Here is a 16,415-nt window from a genome sequence, read left to right on the forward strand (position 1 = left end):
TGAAAACAAATGAACAAATTTGTGCTGGCCATTCATGCTTCATTGCCAAATTTATTTGATGTACTTTATTGTAGGAGTTCTTACTGCAACAGAAGCAAAGAGAAGTGAGTTTCTTTTTATCCAAGAAAGAAAATGTAAAGATGTGGGTTACACCGTCTATCGTGCTTTTGATAAGCAAATAAAACAGGACAAGCAAATTCTTATAAGCTTTTATGCAACCGATCCAAGAAGAACCAACCCCCCCAAAAAAAATATACAAAGTTTTGTCTTAGAGAAAAGATGATGCTCAAAGCAATAGTACCATTCGTTGAATAAAAAAATATCACAGGGCGAGTACTCTGTATAGCAGGGCAATGAGATAGATAAATAGGAAATCTGTATTTAAAACAGCATGCATGCAACTCTCATTATCTGTAGAGACTTGCCCATAGAACCATCATGTACGAATGTAAGAATGTACAAAATATGGTAGAAGAAGTTACGTATTCTTCTTCCAATGCAGTGCTTCTCAGCCCTTTTCTTCTCTTAGGACTGGATACAAAAGTATGAACACATTATTTGCAGAAGCTTAGCACCAGCTTTATCAAAGCCCTGACTGCAGCAGCTGAGCAAACCTGGTATGTTTGCTCCACTGCAACTGCTGTTCCCAACTGGACAGACCATTAGGGAAGCGCAAGCCTACTTTCTGCATTTATTTGTATCACTGGAAGGGGGAGAGAGAAAAATATATAGAGGTTGCTGGGCAAGGAGGCTTCGCTGCTTCAAGACCGCTTTATATTTTCATCGTGCTTCTTGCCTCGATTAACCCTGTAGCATGTCTTGGTGCTCTAGTGCTGCAACACAAGCATAATTGCATCACATGCTACTTCCTCAAGTAATGGAAGCTGTGCAAGTGTCTGAGAAAATATTTCAGTGAGCGCTGACAGGCAATCAAACGGATCTCAGTTACCGAAGGTATATAGGAAGCGTGTTGTTGTAGACACCACAGCTTGTAACCATTTGCAGCTAACAAGGCCAAAAGCCCTCTTAAGAAACAAGACCTGAGATTGTGAGAACTTTCCACCTTGCTAAGACAGCCTCTTTATACCAAGTTCCTTTATTTTTTGCTATTCTCCCTTAACAATGTGATCTGTTGGGAAGCTGCTACCGCTAAAATGAAGTATTTAATTAAAAAAAAAAAACTCTACTAGAGAAAGCCAGCTCAAACATTAATGTTGTTGTTGTTTTTTAAAAAGATGGTTTTTCCCCATCAGTATTGGATAACTGATAAGAGCACATAGCTCTTCCTCTTACTCATTCCCTTCTCACTTCTAGGTTTTCTCCTGTTACCTTTCTGGTCGGGTTCACGTATCACGCTAAGCCAAACCATGCATGGATGCACTGTCTTACCACAGAGTAGCTCACAGCTGCTTTGCTCCTGCTGCTGTGCTGCACTGCTTGAAGTCAAAGCTTGGCTTCGCATGTCATTCAAAATCAAATTCATGTTCGAGCTCTCTTCCTGAAAAAGCTAGGCGCTGTATCCACTTAAGCCGTTGGGTGCACAGCCATTGGGTGCATAGCAAAACTCCCCCTCCCTCTCCTTTAATGTGTGTGCCACCAGTAATCCTCCAACCCCAAATCTGCTCTAAGGGTTCCACCAACCCTCTGCTTGTACAGCTTCACCTTTTGCCTTGGCCTGTATGACATGCTAAACTGAACTTGGCTCAGCTTAGTGTGGCAGCAAAAGGGATCAGGGAGGAGAAAATGTGGCCTCCTCTCTGGGAACATGATGTGTGAGCCAGGCTTCTGAGTTTTGACTCTGGCATAAATCTGACACTGACACTGACACACACACACACACACACACACACACACACACACACAGGCTCCCTCAAGTTCTTTGATTTCCATCTGCTGGATTTAGGTATGTATTTGTGTTTCCCATCACTATGTTTTATGGTTACAGATTTCCAGCTCTAAACAGCAGCAATTTGTCAGGGAAGTCCAAGAAATGTATGTAACCTAAGCAGTTTTGTAAATTGCATTTGCCAGATACTGCCTCTGTCCCATAAGTGTTGTATACCTTTGTGAATAGAAGAACTCCTTCCATCAATTCATTCTCTGTGTCACCCCTCCTTTCCCAGTCTGCAGCCCCCTGGTATCTTCCATGTCATTCTGTCAGTCCCCGCAACCCTCTGGAATAATTTTTGGTGGGTGCAGGGAGCCACAGAGGGGATAAATGTACAGTGGTACCTCGGGTTACATACACTTCAGGTTACATACTCCGCTAACCCAGAAATAACGCTTCAGGTTAAGAACTTTGCTTCAGGATAAGAACAGAAATCGTGCTCTGGCAGCACAGCAGCAGCAGCGAGAGGTCCCATTAGCTAAAGTGGTGCTTCAGGTTAAGAACAGTTTCAGGTTAAGAACAGACCTCCAGAACGAATTAAGTTCTTAACCCAAGGTACCACTGTATGGGCAAAAAATAATCTCCCTTTCTCTTCTATCAGTGGAAGCATCTGCTTGATCAAAAGCCCTTTTACAAATAGAAGGGCACAACTGGATTCAATACACAGCATATTAAGTTCCTGGTCTGCATGCATCTCCTCTAATGACATGTGCCCTAGTTCAGTGGTTCCAATGTGTTTTTTGGGACTTGGAGTGTGCACAAACAGTCACACACACACACACACACACACACACACACACACACACGTCTGTGAAGAGGACCTGCCGCAGTCTCTTCAAATAGAGTGGATTCACCAAATTTACCTTAAAAAAGGGAATGGGGACATTCCTTGATTGCAGTATCTGTGTGTGTACACTATAGGGGAGTGGAGCACTGGTGTTATGATTTAGTACTAGCCTTTTTAACAACAACAACATGCAGTTAGAAACATGTGGCAGTTGGGAATAATCAGTTGTAGCATTGGAATGGGTGGCAGTGATGAAAGTGGCGTGGTGAGGAGATGACAGTGTGTCCATCTTTCACTTTAAACCACATTCACATAATTAAATACTTCTACAAAGTATTATCAATGAAATGTAAAAAAAGAACACTAAAGCTGCAATCCTATACCAAATTACCTGGGAGTAAGTCCCATTGAAATCAACGGGTTTCATGTCTGAGCAGACATGCCTAGGATTTTGCTGTGACTGCTCTCAATGGGACTTAACTTCTGAAAAGACCTCCATAGGATCGCAGTACCAGTTGCCATCCTCCCCTTTAAAAGGCGAAAGTACTGGCACAGTCTCTTGCAGAAGAACAGCCTACAAACTGCTACCAGCAAGCTATTCCAGCAAACCAACAACTGGAAGATTAATGACACAGTTGGAAAAGGAAATAAAAAAAAACAAAAAAACTTCAGCAACCATTGTTTAAATTTGTTTTAAGACAAGCAACATTTGATTACCAGTAAATGTATTGCTGTGTATCAACTATTCTCCATTCGTATTCTTCATTTTGTCACAATTCTCCATTTGTAAAAAGTTATATACTGAACCAAACAGTGTCAAGATGAAGTCCAAGTAGATAAAAATTCTTAAGCTATTTTTAATAGTTAATGAAGTGAAATGGATATTTATATGGAATATGCTCCTTAAGCTTATGTCCTCCAAACACCAGCTCTGCAATCTCTTTCAGACACAAAGTAAAAGGTAACGCTCTTCAAGGAGCGCCACTTACTCCACACGTCTCATTCAGTGTCTGCATGGGGTTAGCCTTTGGCTCCATGTCTTGCCGCTTTTGGTTCTGCTTAAGTTGATTTAAGGATGGTTTCGCCTGCACAGCTCCCACGGTTTTGCTTGTCCATTGATCCACCAGTTTGTGGAGATCGTCTGTGAAAGTTCCTTTCTTGTTGTTGCTGTTGTTGGCTTGTACTTGCACCTGTAGCGTTGTTTGTGGTAGAGGGTCCGGATATGCTGCAAGGCTGTTTGTCGAGGATCCTAAGATGCCACAGAAAGATAAGAATCAGCTGCACGCATCAACAAAGCCGTACTACTTTCCACTTTTGCTTTTGTTTACTTCATCGCACAACATTTCTACAACCACACAACTATCTGGTTTTCACCCAGCTGCTTCTCCTGAAGAACTTTTTTTGCTTCAAAAATGGTTTAAGAAATGATATGCATTTCACCAGTTAGGTGCAGCTTTCGAAATGGCACTGTAAATAATTTTTTCATCCAAAAAAATTAAATATTGGTGATTATGTCTTTATGCAAATCCACTGGAATTGATAGAGGGGAGGAGAACAGAAAAGGAAATAAGGATAACCTAAAGATGACACAGATATCAGGGATATATTACTCATGCTCTGCACAATCATAATTGGCTCCACTTTAATAACCAACACCATGATTGGTTTTGGATTTACAGATTTCCTATCCAGGACCCCAATTACCCTCCTAAAAAAGCTGATAAGAAGGATTCGTTTTCTTTATTTCCAGTCTGGGCCAGTGAAATCCCATCCTTCATGTACATAATTCTGATTCTGCAGAAACCCTAAATGACTCAAGGAAAGAGTATATCTGCCATCCAAGAGCCATCCAAACCTTCTTGCTTCCACAAAACTCCCATGTTTCTCTTTCCATTTCTCTTTCCAAGTTTACAAAGCAGTTTAAATATTTTACATGACAAACTTTTAAAGATAAATGTGCTGTACCTATAGGCATCACCAGTGGTAATAAATTACACATAGTAACAGTCAGATGTCATGTTACCGATTCATCAAACCAATACCCAATATATAGTAATGTAATGTAGCTTGGCTGTGGAAAATTTTATCCCACTTACATCCTTAAACTCGGATACCTAATGATGAACTAATTTATACACAGCAAGATGATAAAACCAATATCTAACATAAAGTGAAACGGTCTCTACTATTGTTTGGTAGGTGAATCTAAAATGAATGCCTTTTTTAATTTTTTGAAAAATATTTGAATTCTAATTCCTAAAAATACCAATTTGAAGCAAAAAAGTTCAAAGCTGTATTGAAATGACATTATTTATGATAAGCCAATGTGCTATAATCTTATTTCTGCTGCCATGAAGACTGTGATGTGTGCTATAAGTAAATCTATTAGTGATTTGTTCGAATGAACACTCGCACCTTCCTTTAAAAATAATTGTGCTCCAAACTTTTGTGAATTCTTAGGATCTTTTGAAAAAAACGAACCCGTGAAAAGGTAAGTTCTTTTTTCAAGGATTGAATCTCAGCAACTATTCAGTACTTCAAGCATCTCAATAGGTGTGAGGAAGTGTTAGGTTGCATTAGCCAACCAGCAGCAAAACAGCATTGTAAAGAAGCAGTGTTAATTGATATATTAGATGAGCACACTACCCAGCTTTGTCTCATATACACACATGTACATACTGAGATTAAGATCATCTTGCAACATGCAGGCATCCCAAAGCATCACCAGCATGCAAAGCTACCAAAAGGATACCTGCACTTAATTCAGATGCAGCCTAACTTAATACGATCATGAATGCAATGCCTGTTGTTTAAATAAACCACTAGATTACATTTATATAAAGCAGCTCATGCTCAGAAAGAAATAACAAAAACCCAAAAAACAAAAGAGAGAGGGATAGTTACTACTACTGTGATCTTTGCCTAGACATAGTCGTTTCAGGGTGGACCCTACAAGGTAAAATGATACAAGACATACAGAGTTAGGCAAGACTAAAAAAGGGGGGAAAGAAAAAAGTCTGATGGAAAATCTTCTGCATTTTTAAACAACGAAAAAGTAACCATTATGCAAGAAGGAACAGACAGAAAGTCAGCAGTTCAGGTGTGAAAAGAAGAAATAACTGGGCAGCTCAAAACCTACAGAAATTTGATGCTATCCAAACATATGCTATGCAGTTTTTATTTGGACGTGCATAAATCTGAAGGTGAATTTTAAAAATCACATTAAAAAAAATATGTTGATGCCTGTTTTAATTGTGCTTCAAAACTATATTCACCTGATTAATCAATGAATAATAAATATTAAGAAAAAGGCAAAACTAGGCTGGTCATATATTGTTTTTACAAGACCACAAAGTTCTGCAGAGCTGAGGACCATCCAATTCAAATTATGTTTCCAAATACAAAATACTGAGCCCTCTAATCTCTATAATATGTTCAAAATGCATCTGGATTCTAACAGATCTATTGGGGGTATTCCAATTCATCAGTTTCAAAAGCTTGGTGAGATGCTATGATACATTCAGTGATGTACTGCTCATTTTCCAAATGTATAGTTACTTCTAAGGAAGAACCCTGACAAGAGCATCATTTGCTGTTTATTTAATTACTAGATTCCTTAAATTATTTTTTAAAACTCAATATTAAGCCAACCTTTAGCTTAGTGCCAATGCAGGGGCTCCCAGATAGATTGTTGTTGTTGTTCGAGTCGTTCTGCTGCTGTACTGCATTGAACTAAGCCATGGTCTGGTTGGTGGGTTGTTCCAACCAGGGCTCAAGGTTTCACTTCCCCAGACAAATCACGAGCTACAACTCTAGGACAAAGCTTGGTTACAGTTCATGGTTTGCCTGGAGAGAACTAAACCACCAGCCCAGGTTTGGATGACATGCTAAACAAAAGCATGCCTTGCCAAACAGTCCTGCCTGCTTTACCTACAGCATTATGCTACTGTAAACTAGGGAGAGGCCCTTACTGCACATTTCTCTTAGCCATATGAAAAATGTAATTAGCATTTTGCTAAATGTCATTAAGTATTCCAAGCAGACTCCACATGCTACTGTACACAAGTAAGAAATTGTGTTTTGTGCCTGAAAAATAAAACCAGGCTAGATTACTCCACATCTGTTCATCTGTTGATACTGCATGTAAAATGGGACAAGGAATGCACTGGGTAAGAAAGCCAACAATAGTATTTTTACTTCAGGAATGATGACCAATATTGAATTTAAGTGTAATAAGAAAAGAATAGAACTTCCACACCAGATGTATCCCTCACACCTCCACAACCCATCCCTGTAAAGAAGAGGGACTTTCAGTTATGATGTGAGAGAGATATTTTGTCCAAATAAACATGGTAGAGCTGGACCAGCTATTACTTTCTTGAGTTGGGGGATTCTTTTCTCTTTAGGAAGTAACATTAGCTGCTTGATTCGGCTAAAACTCTTTCAAACAGCACCAACAGGATGATATCTTTAATCAAACAAACTGAAAGTATTTTTTTCATTCATATTAACTGTTAAGACATCCCTTTCTTTGGGAATGTTCCCATTTTCCCTCAGTGACTGTATGCAAAGTTATGTTATGTTATTTCCAGGACAAGAGGAATCAAAATTCACATCAACTGCATGATAAGAATTCTTCTTGCCATGCATCAACTTAACTGAATAACAATGTAAATAGAAAGGTACATTAGATACACATTTTAAAAATATCTGTCATCTTTTAAAAGAAATAAATAAAATTCTACTGCTACACAAACTACCATCAAAATTAGGTATTTTTCTAGACATGATTTCAATGTACCACTTTAGTCCCACTAAAAGGCAGTATATGGAGTTTCTGTCATGCCCTTCAGATGTGTATATAATCAAGGAGGAGGGTACAAGTCAACCTTTTTGACGGTTGCTGAATTATCAACCAATATATCATCCCAGCAAAATGCAAGGAAAGAGTTTGCACTACAGAAAAGCAACACTTCATCCCACATCAGGGAGGGGAATCTGGAAAGTACTCAGTACTTCCGAGGACTTTCTTCTTATGGAGATTAAAATTCAGATAGTGGCCATACTAGTCTTGCTCAAGGGAAGGGAGCACGAGGAGAATGGATAAGTTGTCACTGGAGAAGGGGCTTAAATGCTATGAAAGTTCAGAAGACTTAGCCCACCATGCCCAAGTATTTCTCCACAATGGGAGGGACAAGACAGTTACTTTTTATTTTAATAGAAGTTGACGTTCATTATCTGATATGATGCTTGCTCAACGATGTTTATGCATGTGTAGACGGAGGTGAGGACCAGCTAAAATGAGAAGCATTTGGGTCTAGACTATGAAGTCAACTGCTTTAATGCATTGGCGTTTTAATGTTTTTGTTTTGTTTTGGTTTTAACTTTTGTTAACTGCTCTGGGAACTGATGAGGTATAAAGCTCTAAAATAAAAAATAAAATAGAAATCAGGCAACCAATTCATTGTGTTGGACAACTAAAAGGTGTCAGATATTGTGGTGGTCACATTATCCTCTTGTGTGTCCTGGGCATCAAAATCAAGGTTGTTTTTTGCTACACTAGCCAGATAACTTGAAACGGATGATGTCAAATTATATGTGAGATACAGTCTAACAACATCTAACTATGGGCAAAAGATTTATTAAAAATGGCAAAGTTCACCCAACAGATCACATCCACTCTCTGCTTTCAAACCAGATAACATCTGATTGCATATTCAATTAATTGATCCCCCCCTTTAGAATGCTTTGCTAAAGAATTGCATCACCAATAAATCACCTAATAAATACATGCTAAAAAATTGAGGGCTCATATGAGTAGTTAAAATGACTAGTTTAAGAATGTAAGTTGTGTGTTATCTTTGTCATTACTGTCATGGAACTAAATGCTAAGAACATTTAATGTTTAAAATTAGAATGGATTGTGTACAGCAAAAGTGTAGAAGACAAATGGAACTATTCTGACTACCTGTGACTATATAAAAAATTACAACCACATCCAGATTGTTAACAAGAATAATTATATACAGAAAATTTCAGTAACACTGAGCAATATCCAGTATTGATCATACTTGTAAATGACCCATTGAAATCAACTATTATGTGTATAACTTAGTTGGATATTATCCATTAGTTCTAGATCTTGAAAGCACTGTTAAAGTTTAAGGTGACTCGCTTCATACGCTAATCTCTATATGTATCAGTTCTCACCAGCCCTTTATAATTAAATATTAATGAAGTTTCAAAATAAAAAAATATAATTATTTGGGAATCAAGGAGGATGCATTTTGAGTAGTCTTGTGCCTTTGATCTGCATCACCTCAATAATGATAAAAAATGCATAGTTCCAATGGTAAAAGTTTGATACAAATGGAAATGAACACTAAATTAATTGGATGTTTAGTTACCAAAACGCTGTCCCTGTTTTTTGGCACGACATGTACATAACAAAGGTCTAGATCACCTTATCAGTGCAATGTATCTTGACTGCACAATAAAAAAGTGTATTTGCCTTATAATTAATACCTGCTTTAAAAAAAATTAAATATATGTGAGAGTTGATTGAACTGCCAATTAGTATACTCGTACAATTAAGGAAACGTCTACTTGCTTTTAGTTGTACAGCTATTTGAAATCAACCCAGACATTGTATCAGCAAGAGATTCTAGAGTGCCATTAGAACTTTAATTTTTCTTTAAAAAAATATTCTGTGCTTTGATGAACTGCTTATTGACTTCATCTCTGAGGTCACGTAAGGTCATAGTAAAAATCAACCGAGTAAAGTGCTCCAGCTAGGTGAGTTAACAATAAAAGCCATACTGCACTTTGTAGCAGAATAACTCGACAGTTGCATTTAACAAAATTCACTTAAAGAAACCCAAAGTATACATTGTGTGTGGGGGGAGGAAATACTGCTCGTAAAAGATGATGTTAAAAAACAACAACTAGCAGGAGCATTTCTCAGCATTTCCACATGCAAGGGATAGAACAAATAAAATAATAATAATAATAATAATAATAATAATAATAATAATAATAATAACAGTAATAAAAGGGTGGATATAAACAGTACTGTGTATTGTTTGAATACAGCCCTTGTGCAGAAGTTATACCCTTCAGTGACCTTCTAGTATTGTGTCAGCTTGCTACATGCATGTCTTCATAGTCCAAACATGTGTGAAAGAGACCATTCGTCTACAGAACGTTGGGTTTCTTTTTGGTATCGCTGGAACTGGGACAGCAGACATTTATAACTGCCACATTGGAAATTAAAAGTTACTTAAACGTAAAATCACATAAAGATATGTCCAGGGTAAGATATTGCCATAAGGCTATATAATAAATTATGAGATCTTCCACACATGCTTTTGGTACCCAGGCATGAGCCAAAAGCAGTGCACAAAAGCTTTCCACATGAAATAAATAAATAAATATTAAATAAATAAATATAAATTAAAAATAGTGTCAATGATGATTAACTTTTAAAGAAGGAAACCAAAGAGAGTGTCTGCGGGGGTGGGGGTGAAATGGACACCCCATCAAACGTTTTAGATATATATATATATGAAAATGAGTTTTGGAAAAAGGGGGGACAAAAGAAAGATGGGCTATGATAAAATACAAAAGAACAAATACAAACAGATGGACAAAGACACAGGTCCACTGAGGAATCTGGTACGAGGTTTGCTACTAGATTTATAGGTCACTCTCTCAGACGTTTGGTGGAAAACCGTCCAGCCTGCAAATGAATATAAAGGGAAGAAAACAAAGACACTTATAAAGTACAAATAGCTGAGATCAGTTGTCACCATCAGTCATATCAGCTTTGTTAGTTTATCATCCACATCTCCATTTTAGCCTTGCCAAAGAGGAGTAAGTTCATTGGCTATATGCAAAAGGATGCAAAAAATAACAGCAGAAGAAAATAGATACTTTGTAGGATTAGTTTGGCAGGACATGCAGAACTGAGTAAAGTATTGTGTTTTTTTTAATCATCATTACACTTTGCAACAAATATTGCTACACATATCATGACTAATCTATGGAACTGTGCACTGCAAGATACAAATACTACAATTATATGAAGCTGTGTCTCAAATGAAATAGAGATCTTCTAGTGAAGCCAGAAACCCATGAGATAAGCGAAACTAACTTGCAAGGTGGTAAAAGCTTAATTGCTCCCATGCTATATTTGCATAGACCAATATGAAAGAATGTCTTAGGAACAAAATTCTGCACCAGATTTGGATCTAAGAATATGGACCAAAAAAAAAGTAAGCCAGCCTTTCCCTCCTACCAAATTGTTTAAATGTACAAAGGACCATTTCCTTATTTTTTTAAAAGAAGATGTACAATTCCTTGAAAACTGGCAATTCTTCTATAATGTGAATCTAAGACATGTGATACCTTCATTTTTCACCCACTACTAACCTTTCAAACATTACTCATAATCAAAAGATGCATTAATGACTTGGACATCTACAATTTCACGATAATTGAAGACCCATTATAATAATGTTATCATCATTATAGGACCCTTTCTGTTCTTATCACATTTATCCTATTAACCGCTCTATAAAGTAGATTAGACTGCGAGACGGTAACTTGCCCAAGTCAGTGCGCTGAGCAGCTATTTGAACCTGCAACTCCCAACGTCATACAAATTCACTTTTAATGTTGAAATAATTGCTAATTTCAGTATAGAAGGAATGATGACCCCAAGTATATAGAATCACCTTGGGCAGAATTTTCATGGGCATCGCCTCCCTCGGTAGCTAATCCAGAGCAGATGTCAGTGGACAAGGAAGCCTTGACAGAGCAGGGTTGCTGTGTCTGAACTGACTTTCCAAGTATGGCTGATGTGGACGAAGTTAGCGCTGCTGCTTCAGTAGAACCAGTCTGAGCTTTAGCATTTTCTTTAGCCAGAGTGTCTTTGCAGTCTGATACACTACCTAAAAAAGGATACATGCAAAAATCACCAAACGCCAAGAAATAAGATTTGCTGCAGCTAGCAGGTCATAACTGAAGAACGCTTCAAATATTTTGAAGCAGTGCAAGAAATCTACAGCTGCATGAAGCTGCACAGTTGAAACACTTCCAACTGCAGGCAACCAACCTGCTGTTCAGTTTGCAAGTGTTGATGCCAATATAATATGAAACCTAACACTGACAGCAGCTTTACAATAGAAGTAGCTTTAAAACAGTAGCTTTACAATAGGTGCATAGCTAAGCTAAGCTATGGGCCTTTAGCTAAGCTATGGGCCTACAGATATCCTTGGACTACAATTCCTATTATCCCTGACCAGTAGTGGGTGGCATAGTGGTGTGGTGGTACTCACCTGATCTCCCAACAGCTGAATCACTTCTCCTTACTAAGAAGGAGAAGGTGAGGAGGTGGGAAGTTTGGCGCAATGCAAACACACCAGCAAAACCAATCTAGTGTTTGCACTGTGCTGACCTTCCTACCACCTCACCCTGGCACCTTCTAGTAAACAGCAATGATTAAGCTGTCAATGGGTAGGGCAAGTGCAGCTGCTCCACCATGCTGTCTACCAATGTCTCTGACCTGTGGTCATGCTGGCTGGAAACAATAGAAGTTGGTCCAACAAAATCTGCAGAGCCACCCCATTTTACATTTTTTGGACATAAGCTATGTTTGTATGCTGACTAACCCCACTGAATGCAGTGAGATTTTATATCTGAATAGACCTACATAAGATTATTGATGGATGCAATGACTGAGAGAGATACATTAGGTGATGGCAAAGGTTTTACAGGACTTTTCCATTGCCATATCCAAACTATTTTCAAAAAAGTGTATTTTAGAAATCTGGTGTATGTATGTGTTTGTGAAAGACTACTGTTTGGGAAAGACAAGATGAAAACCCCAATGGGCACACAAAATGGGGACACAAAACAGTTTTGTTATTGTCTGGATTCTTTAAGAGACATGAAAGAGTTACTCACAGCCTCATCCTACACATGATTACTCAGAAATACCTAAAAGTTAATGCAATGGGATTCACTCATACATAAAGGATTAAAGTCTTAGTCCATCCACAGTCTGGGTGGAATGCACTCCACCCCCCAGCCACCCAAACTTAAAACCCATTTTCACAGAAACTCATCTAAAGGTAAGGGTAAAGGGACCCCTGACCATTAGGTCCAGTTGTGTCTGACTGGGGGGTTGAGGCGCTCATCTCGCGTTACTGGCTGAGGGAGCCGTCGTACAGCTTCCGGGTCATATGGCCAACATGACTAAGCCGCTTCGGGCGAACCAGAGCACCACACGGAAACGCCGTTTACCTTCCCGCCAGAGCGGTACCTATTTATCTACTTGTACTTTTGACGTGCTTTCGAATTGCTAGGTGGGCAGGAGCTGAGACCGAGCAACGGGAGCTCACCCCATCGCGAGGATATGAACCGCCAACCTTCTGATCGGCAAGCCCTAGGCTTATCTGGCCTTCCCTTAAAATGATCTCCAGGGAAAGGAGAGGCCATCACTTCCCTGAAGAAGCTTGCTTCATTTCCCAACATCCTAGGAATGAATAACCAAAGAAGAAGAAGAAGAAGAAGAAGAAGAAACTGGATAAAGGGCAGAGGTGAAACTGCACTCCTGCATTGTGAGAAAAAAGCAATACTGCTCAACTGCTGAACCGTGTGAGGTGTGGAGGACTGCATTCCATCAGCAATCTCCTTAGCTCTACATTGAGTTCCAAGTCCACTCACCCTTTCAGTGTGGCAGCGTTGTGGGACGGCAGAGGCTCCACTGGGCTCCCCGATGAGAGAATCCTAACACCAGTGCCCCTTCCTGATAGGCGGAGTGGGCATAAGCCCACACCACCTATCAGGAGCCAGATCCTGGCCTGCATCCCGGTTTGGTGAATGGGGATGCAGGTCAGGACATGGGCTTGGCGAGGGGGTGGAGCCGGCGGAGCAGGAAGACACGCACCTGGGGCCCTACCTGCTTTTCCCTCATTGGGTTCCCCACCCTTGGTTCAAGTTGATAGTCAAGGACTTTGCTGTGGTTGCCATTTTATGGGGCTGGGTAGGAATTTGTCCACTGGGTGAATTGGCTCCACCCTGGTGGTTCTGCCTACCTCACAGCAATCATCGCAACTGAGTTGGGCATTGGGGCAATCCTTTGTCTTGGATGGAAAGGAGGTTGTAGTTTCCGCCTGCTGCTCCAAACACTGGGGTATCCCATTAAAGTGATTTGGGGGGTCACCCTATTTGATTTAAGTCTTAGCAACCCCCGCCTGGATTGACCTATGTGTCACTTCCAGTGGGCAGGCTGGAAGTATTTTGATTGTCTCATGCCCAAGCCAAACCTCTTTCATCTGTATTCAATAAAGTTGTGGCCTGTTTAGATCCAAACCCAGTCTAAGTGGTCTTTTATTTATCTGAGGTTGGGAACCGGGGAGCACAATGCCTGGACCCACAACTACTGAAATTGATGCACATAATGTGGTCACGTTCAATCATATCTGTGGGTCTATTCTGTGTAAAAATTCGTTGAATACAACACAACAGAAACAAAAAGCAACAAAATCATAAAACAGTCTGTGGGGTTTTTAAGTGCATTATGAGAATTAGGGTGGTCCCCCCATACAAACTTTACAAAAAAAATGTGTTTTGCTATTACTGATGTTAATATAAATATATATTATATAGGTACAGCCACATGTGGAGGAACTTGAATGTCATGCTTCTTCCTGCCTCAGTAAATGATGGGGTATTACCAGGAACAAGAGGCGTCCATGCCACCCTCCCCATGCCTACTAATGGCTTGGTGTGCCAAGGGGAAGAAAGACATAAGCAGAACTCTATTGGGCCTGGTGCTTCCCCAATACTGAGTTGGATCATGCTCAGACCATGAAGATTAAGCTGCAACCAGGCAGAAGAATACCATTTTCTAATCAAGACACAGTCTTATACCTAGAAATAAGGTTTTACAAATGTTTCCGTATGCTGTTGCTGCGGTGGTGTTTAATGTTGCTTCAGTGCTGGATTTATGTGTTAATTTACTCAACAGGAAAATGTGCTAAAGGTCAATCTAAGTAAATCCACTTTAACAGGCCTTCGTTTGTTCCGGGGTCAAACAGTGCAAGCGTTAAAAAAAAAAACTGCCTTAGAAAACAGTCCTCCATTTGAAATCTTGAGTCTGTCTGCGAGAACAATGCAAATGTAAAACTGACACAGATGCTTTTCACTACACATCATGTGCACTTCATAAACACGTGGCAGCAAAAGGGTAGCACTAGTAAAGTTACTCATAGGAGAAAGTTATCTGATGTACGTACTTGTACTGGATGTTGTTGTTTTGAGCTGTTGAAGAACAGGATTTATTAATTTCCCGGTTTTTAATTTGCTCTTGCTGGTTCTTCGTCGGCGGCCAGTTGGCGGGGCAGAATGAAGGAACCCGATATTTGGTGGTAAAGGCTTCCCCAGCCGGATGTACAGGGCTTCTATTTCTTTCTTCTGCTGAGTCTGCAGCTCAGTAATTTCTTTCATGTGTCTGAAGAATAGAAACAGGTTGTTACATCAAATTCAAAGTGCTGCTTAAATGTGTGTGTGTGTGTGTGTTGGAAAAGGTTCAGAATAGGGCAATGAAAATAATCAAGGGGATGGAACAACTCCCCTATGAAGAAAGGTTGCAGTGCTTGGGAACTTTTTAGTTTAGAGAAAAGGTGAGTAAGAGGCGACCTGATAGACGTTTATAAAATTATGCAGAAAGCACATAGAGAAAAGTTTTCCTCCCTCTCTCATAACACTAGACCTCATGGACCACTGATGAAGCTGAATGTTGGAAGATTCAGGACAGAGAAAATAAATGACTTCTTCACAAAGCGCACAGCTGAACTATGGAACTCACTCCAACAGGAGGCAGTGATGGTCACCAACCTGGATGGTTTTGAAAGAGGATTAGACAGATTTAAGTAGGAGAAGGCTATGGGATGCTACTAGCCATGATGGCTATGCTCTGCCTCCACAGATGGAGGCAGCAATGCTTTTGAATACTTGTTGCTGGAAGCCACAGGAGGGGTGAGTGCTTGGATCCTGCCTGCAGGTTTCCCACAGTTGGGCAGCTGTAATAACAGGATTCTGCACTAGATGGGTCATTTGCCTGATCCAGAAGGCTGTGTGTGTGTGTGTGTACGTGTGTAAAAGACACACACACACACAGAGAGAGAGAGAGCGCATATGTCTAATATATAATTTGTACATAGTATCCACATTAGGATCACAGGCAGTCTTTTTTCACGCACGCTGCATGAGATATATCCCAAACCCCGAGTTAAGCAAATATTTCAATAGAAATATGATACCACCTGGGACACACACAAAAAAATACTGTGTAGGAAAAGGAAAGGAGGCATGGCCATGAAGGCTATTAAAAGTTAAGGATGAAAAGCTTGTGCAGGATGCAGGAGTGGACAGGAAGCCAGTGCAGAGCTTTAAAAAAGGAATGACACATGAGAAGAGCAATGAAAAGGGTGAATTATTTTGAAAGAGTGTGGAATAGAGGCGAGGGGACCAAGTTAAGAAAACCAAACAGGAGAAGGTTGCAGTAGTCATGGTAAGAAATGGCAATGGATTGGCTGGAGGTGCACTGGTCCAGGATGCCAGGATTTAACAACTAATTGAATCATTCTGGTTGCTCCTCTTTTTCTGGGGCTGTAGGCGACCAAAACAGGGTGGTAGTGGTAGCAACTACAGAATAGTAAAACCCAGCTGGCA

At 39.8% G+C, this 16,415-nt stretch overlaps 1 protein-coding gene across 7 annotated transcripts in view; it reads right to left on the reverse strand.

The window, feature by feature from the left end:
• WNK2 (WNK lysine deficient protein kinase 2) overlaps positions 1-16,415 on the reverse strand; it is a 115,631-nt gene that overhangs the window by 17,713 nt on the left and 81,503 nt on the right. For 3 of the 7 annotated variants that reach the window (XM_033140874.1, XM_033140873.1, XM_033140870.1), the window contains exons 24-28: positions 14,978-15,192; positions 11,411-11,626; positions 10,315-10,413; positions 5,580-5,624; positions 3,665-3,924 (exon numbers count right to left, since the gene is read on the reverse strand). In XM_033140874.1, the coding sequence (XP_032996765.1) occupies positions 3,665-3,924; positions 5,580-5,624; positions 10,315-10,413; positions 11,411-11,626; positions 14,978-15,192 (835 nt within the window). Of the gene's footprint in view, positions 1-3,664; positions 3,925-5,579; positions 5,625-10,314; positions 10,414-11,410; positions 11,627-14,977; positions 15,193-16,415 lie in introns of those variants that run through there. The other 4 variants (XM_033140871.1, XM_033140876.1, XM_033140872.1 and 1 more) reach the window with 4 other exon arrangements.

This window comes from Lacerta agilis, chromosome 2 (assembly GCF_009819535.1).
Source record: "Lacerta agilis isolate rLacAgi1 chromosome 2, rLacAgi1.pri, whole genome shotgun sequence".
Classification (NCBI taxonomy): domain Eukaryota; kingdom Metazoa; phylum Chordata; class Lepidosauria; order Squamata; family Lacertidae; genus Lacerta; species Lacerta agilis.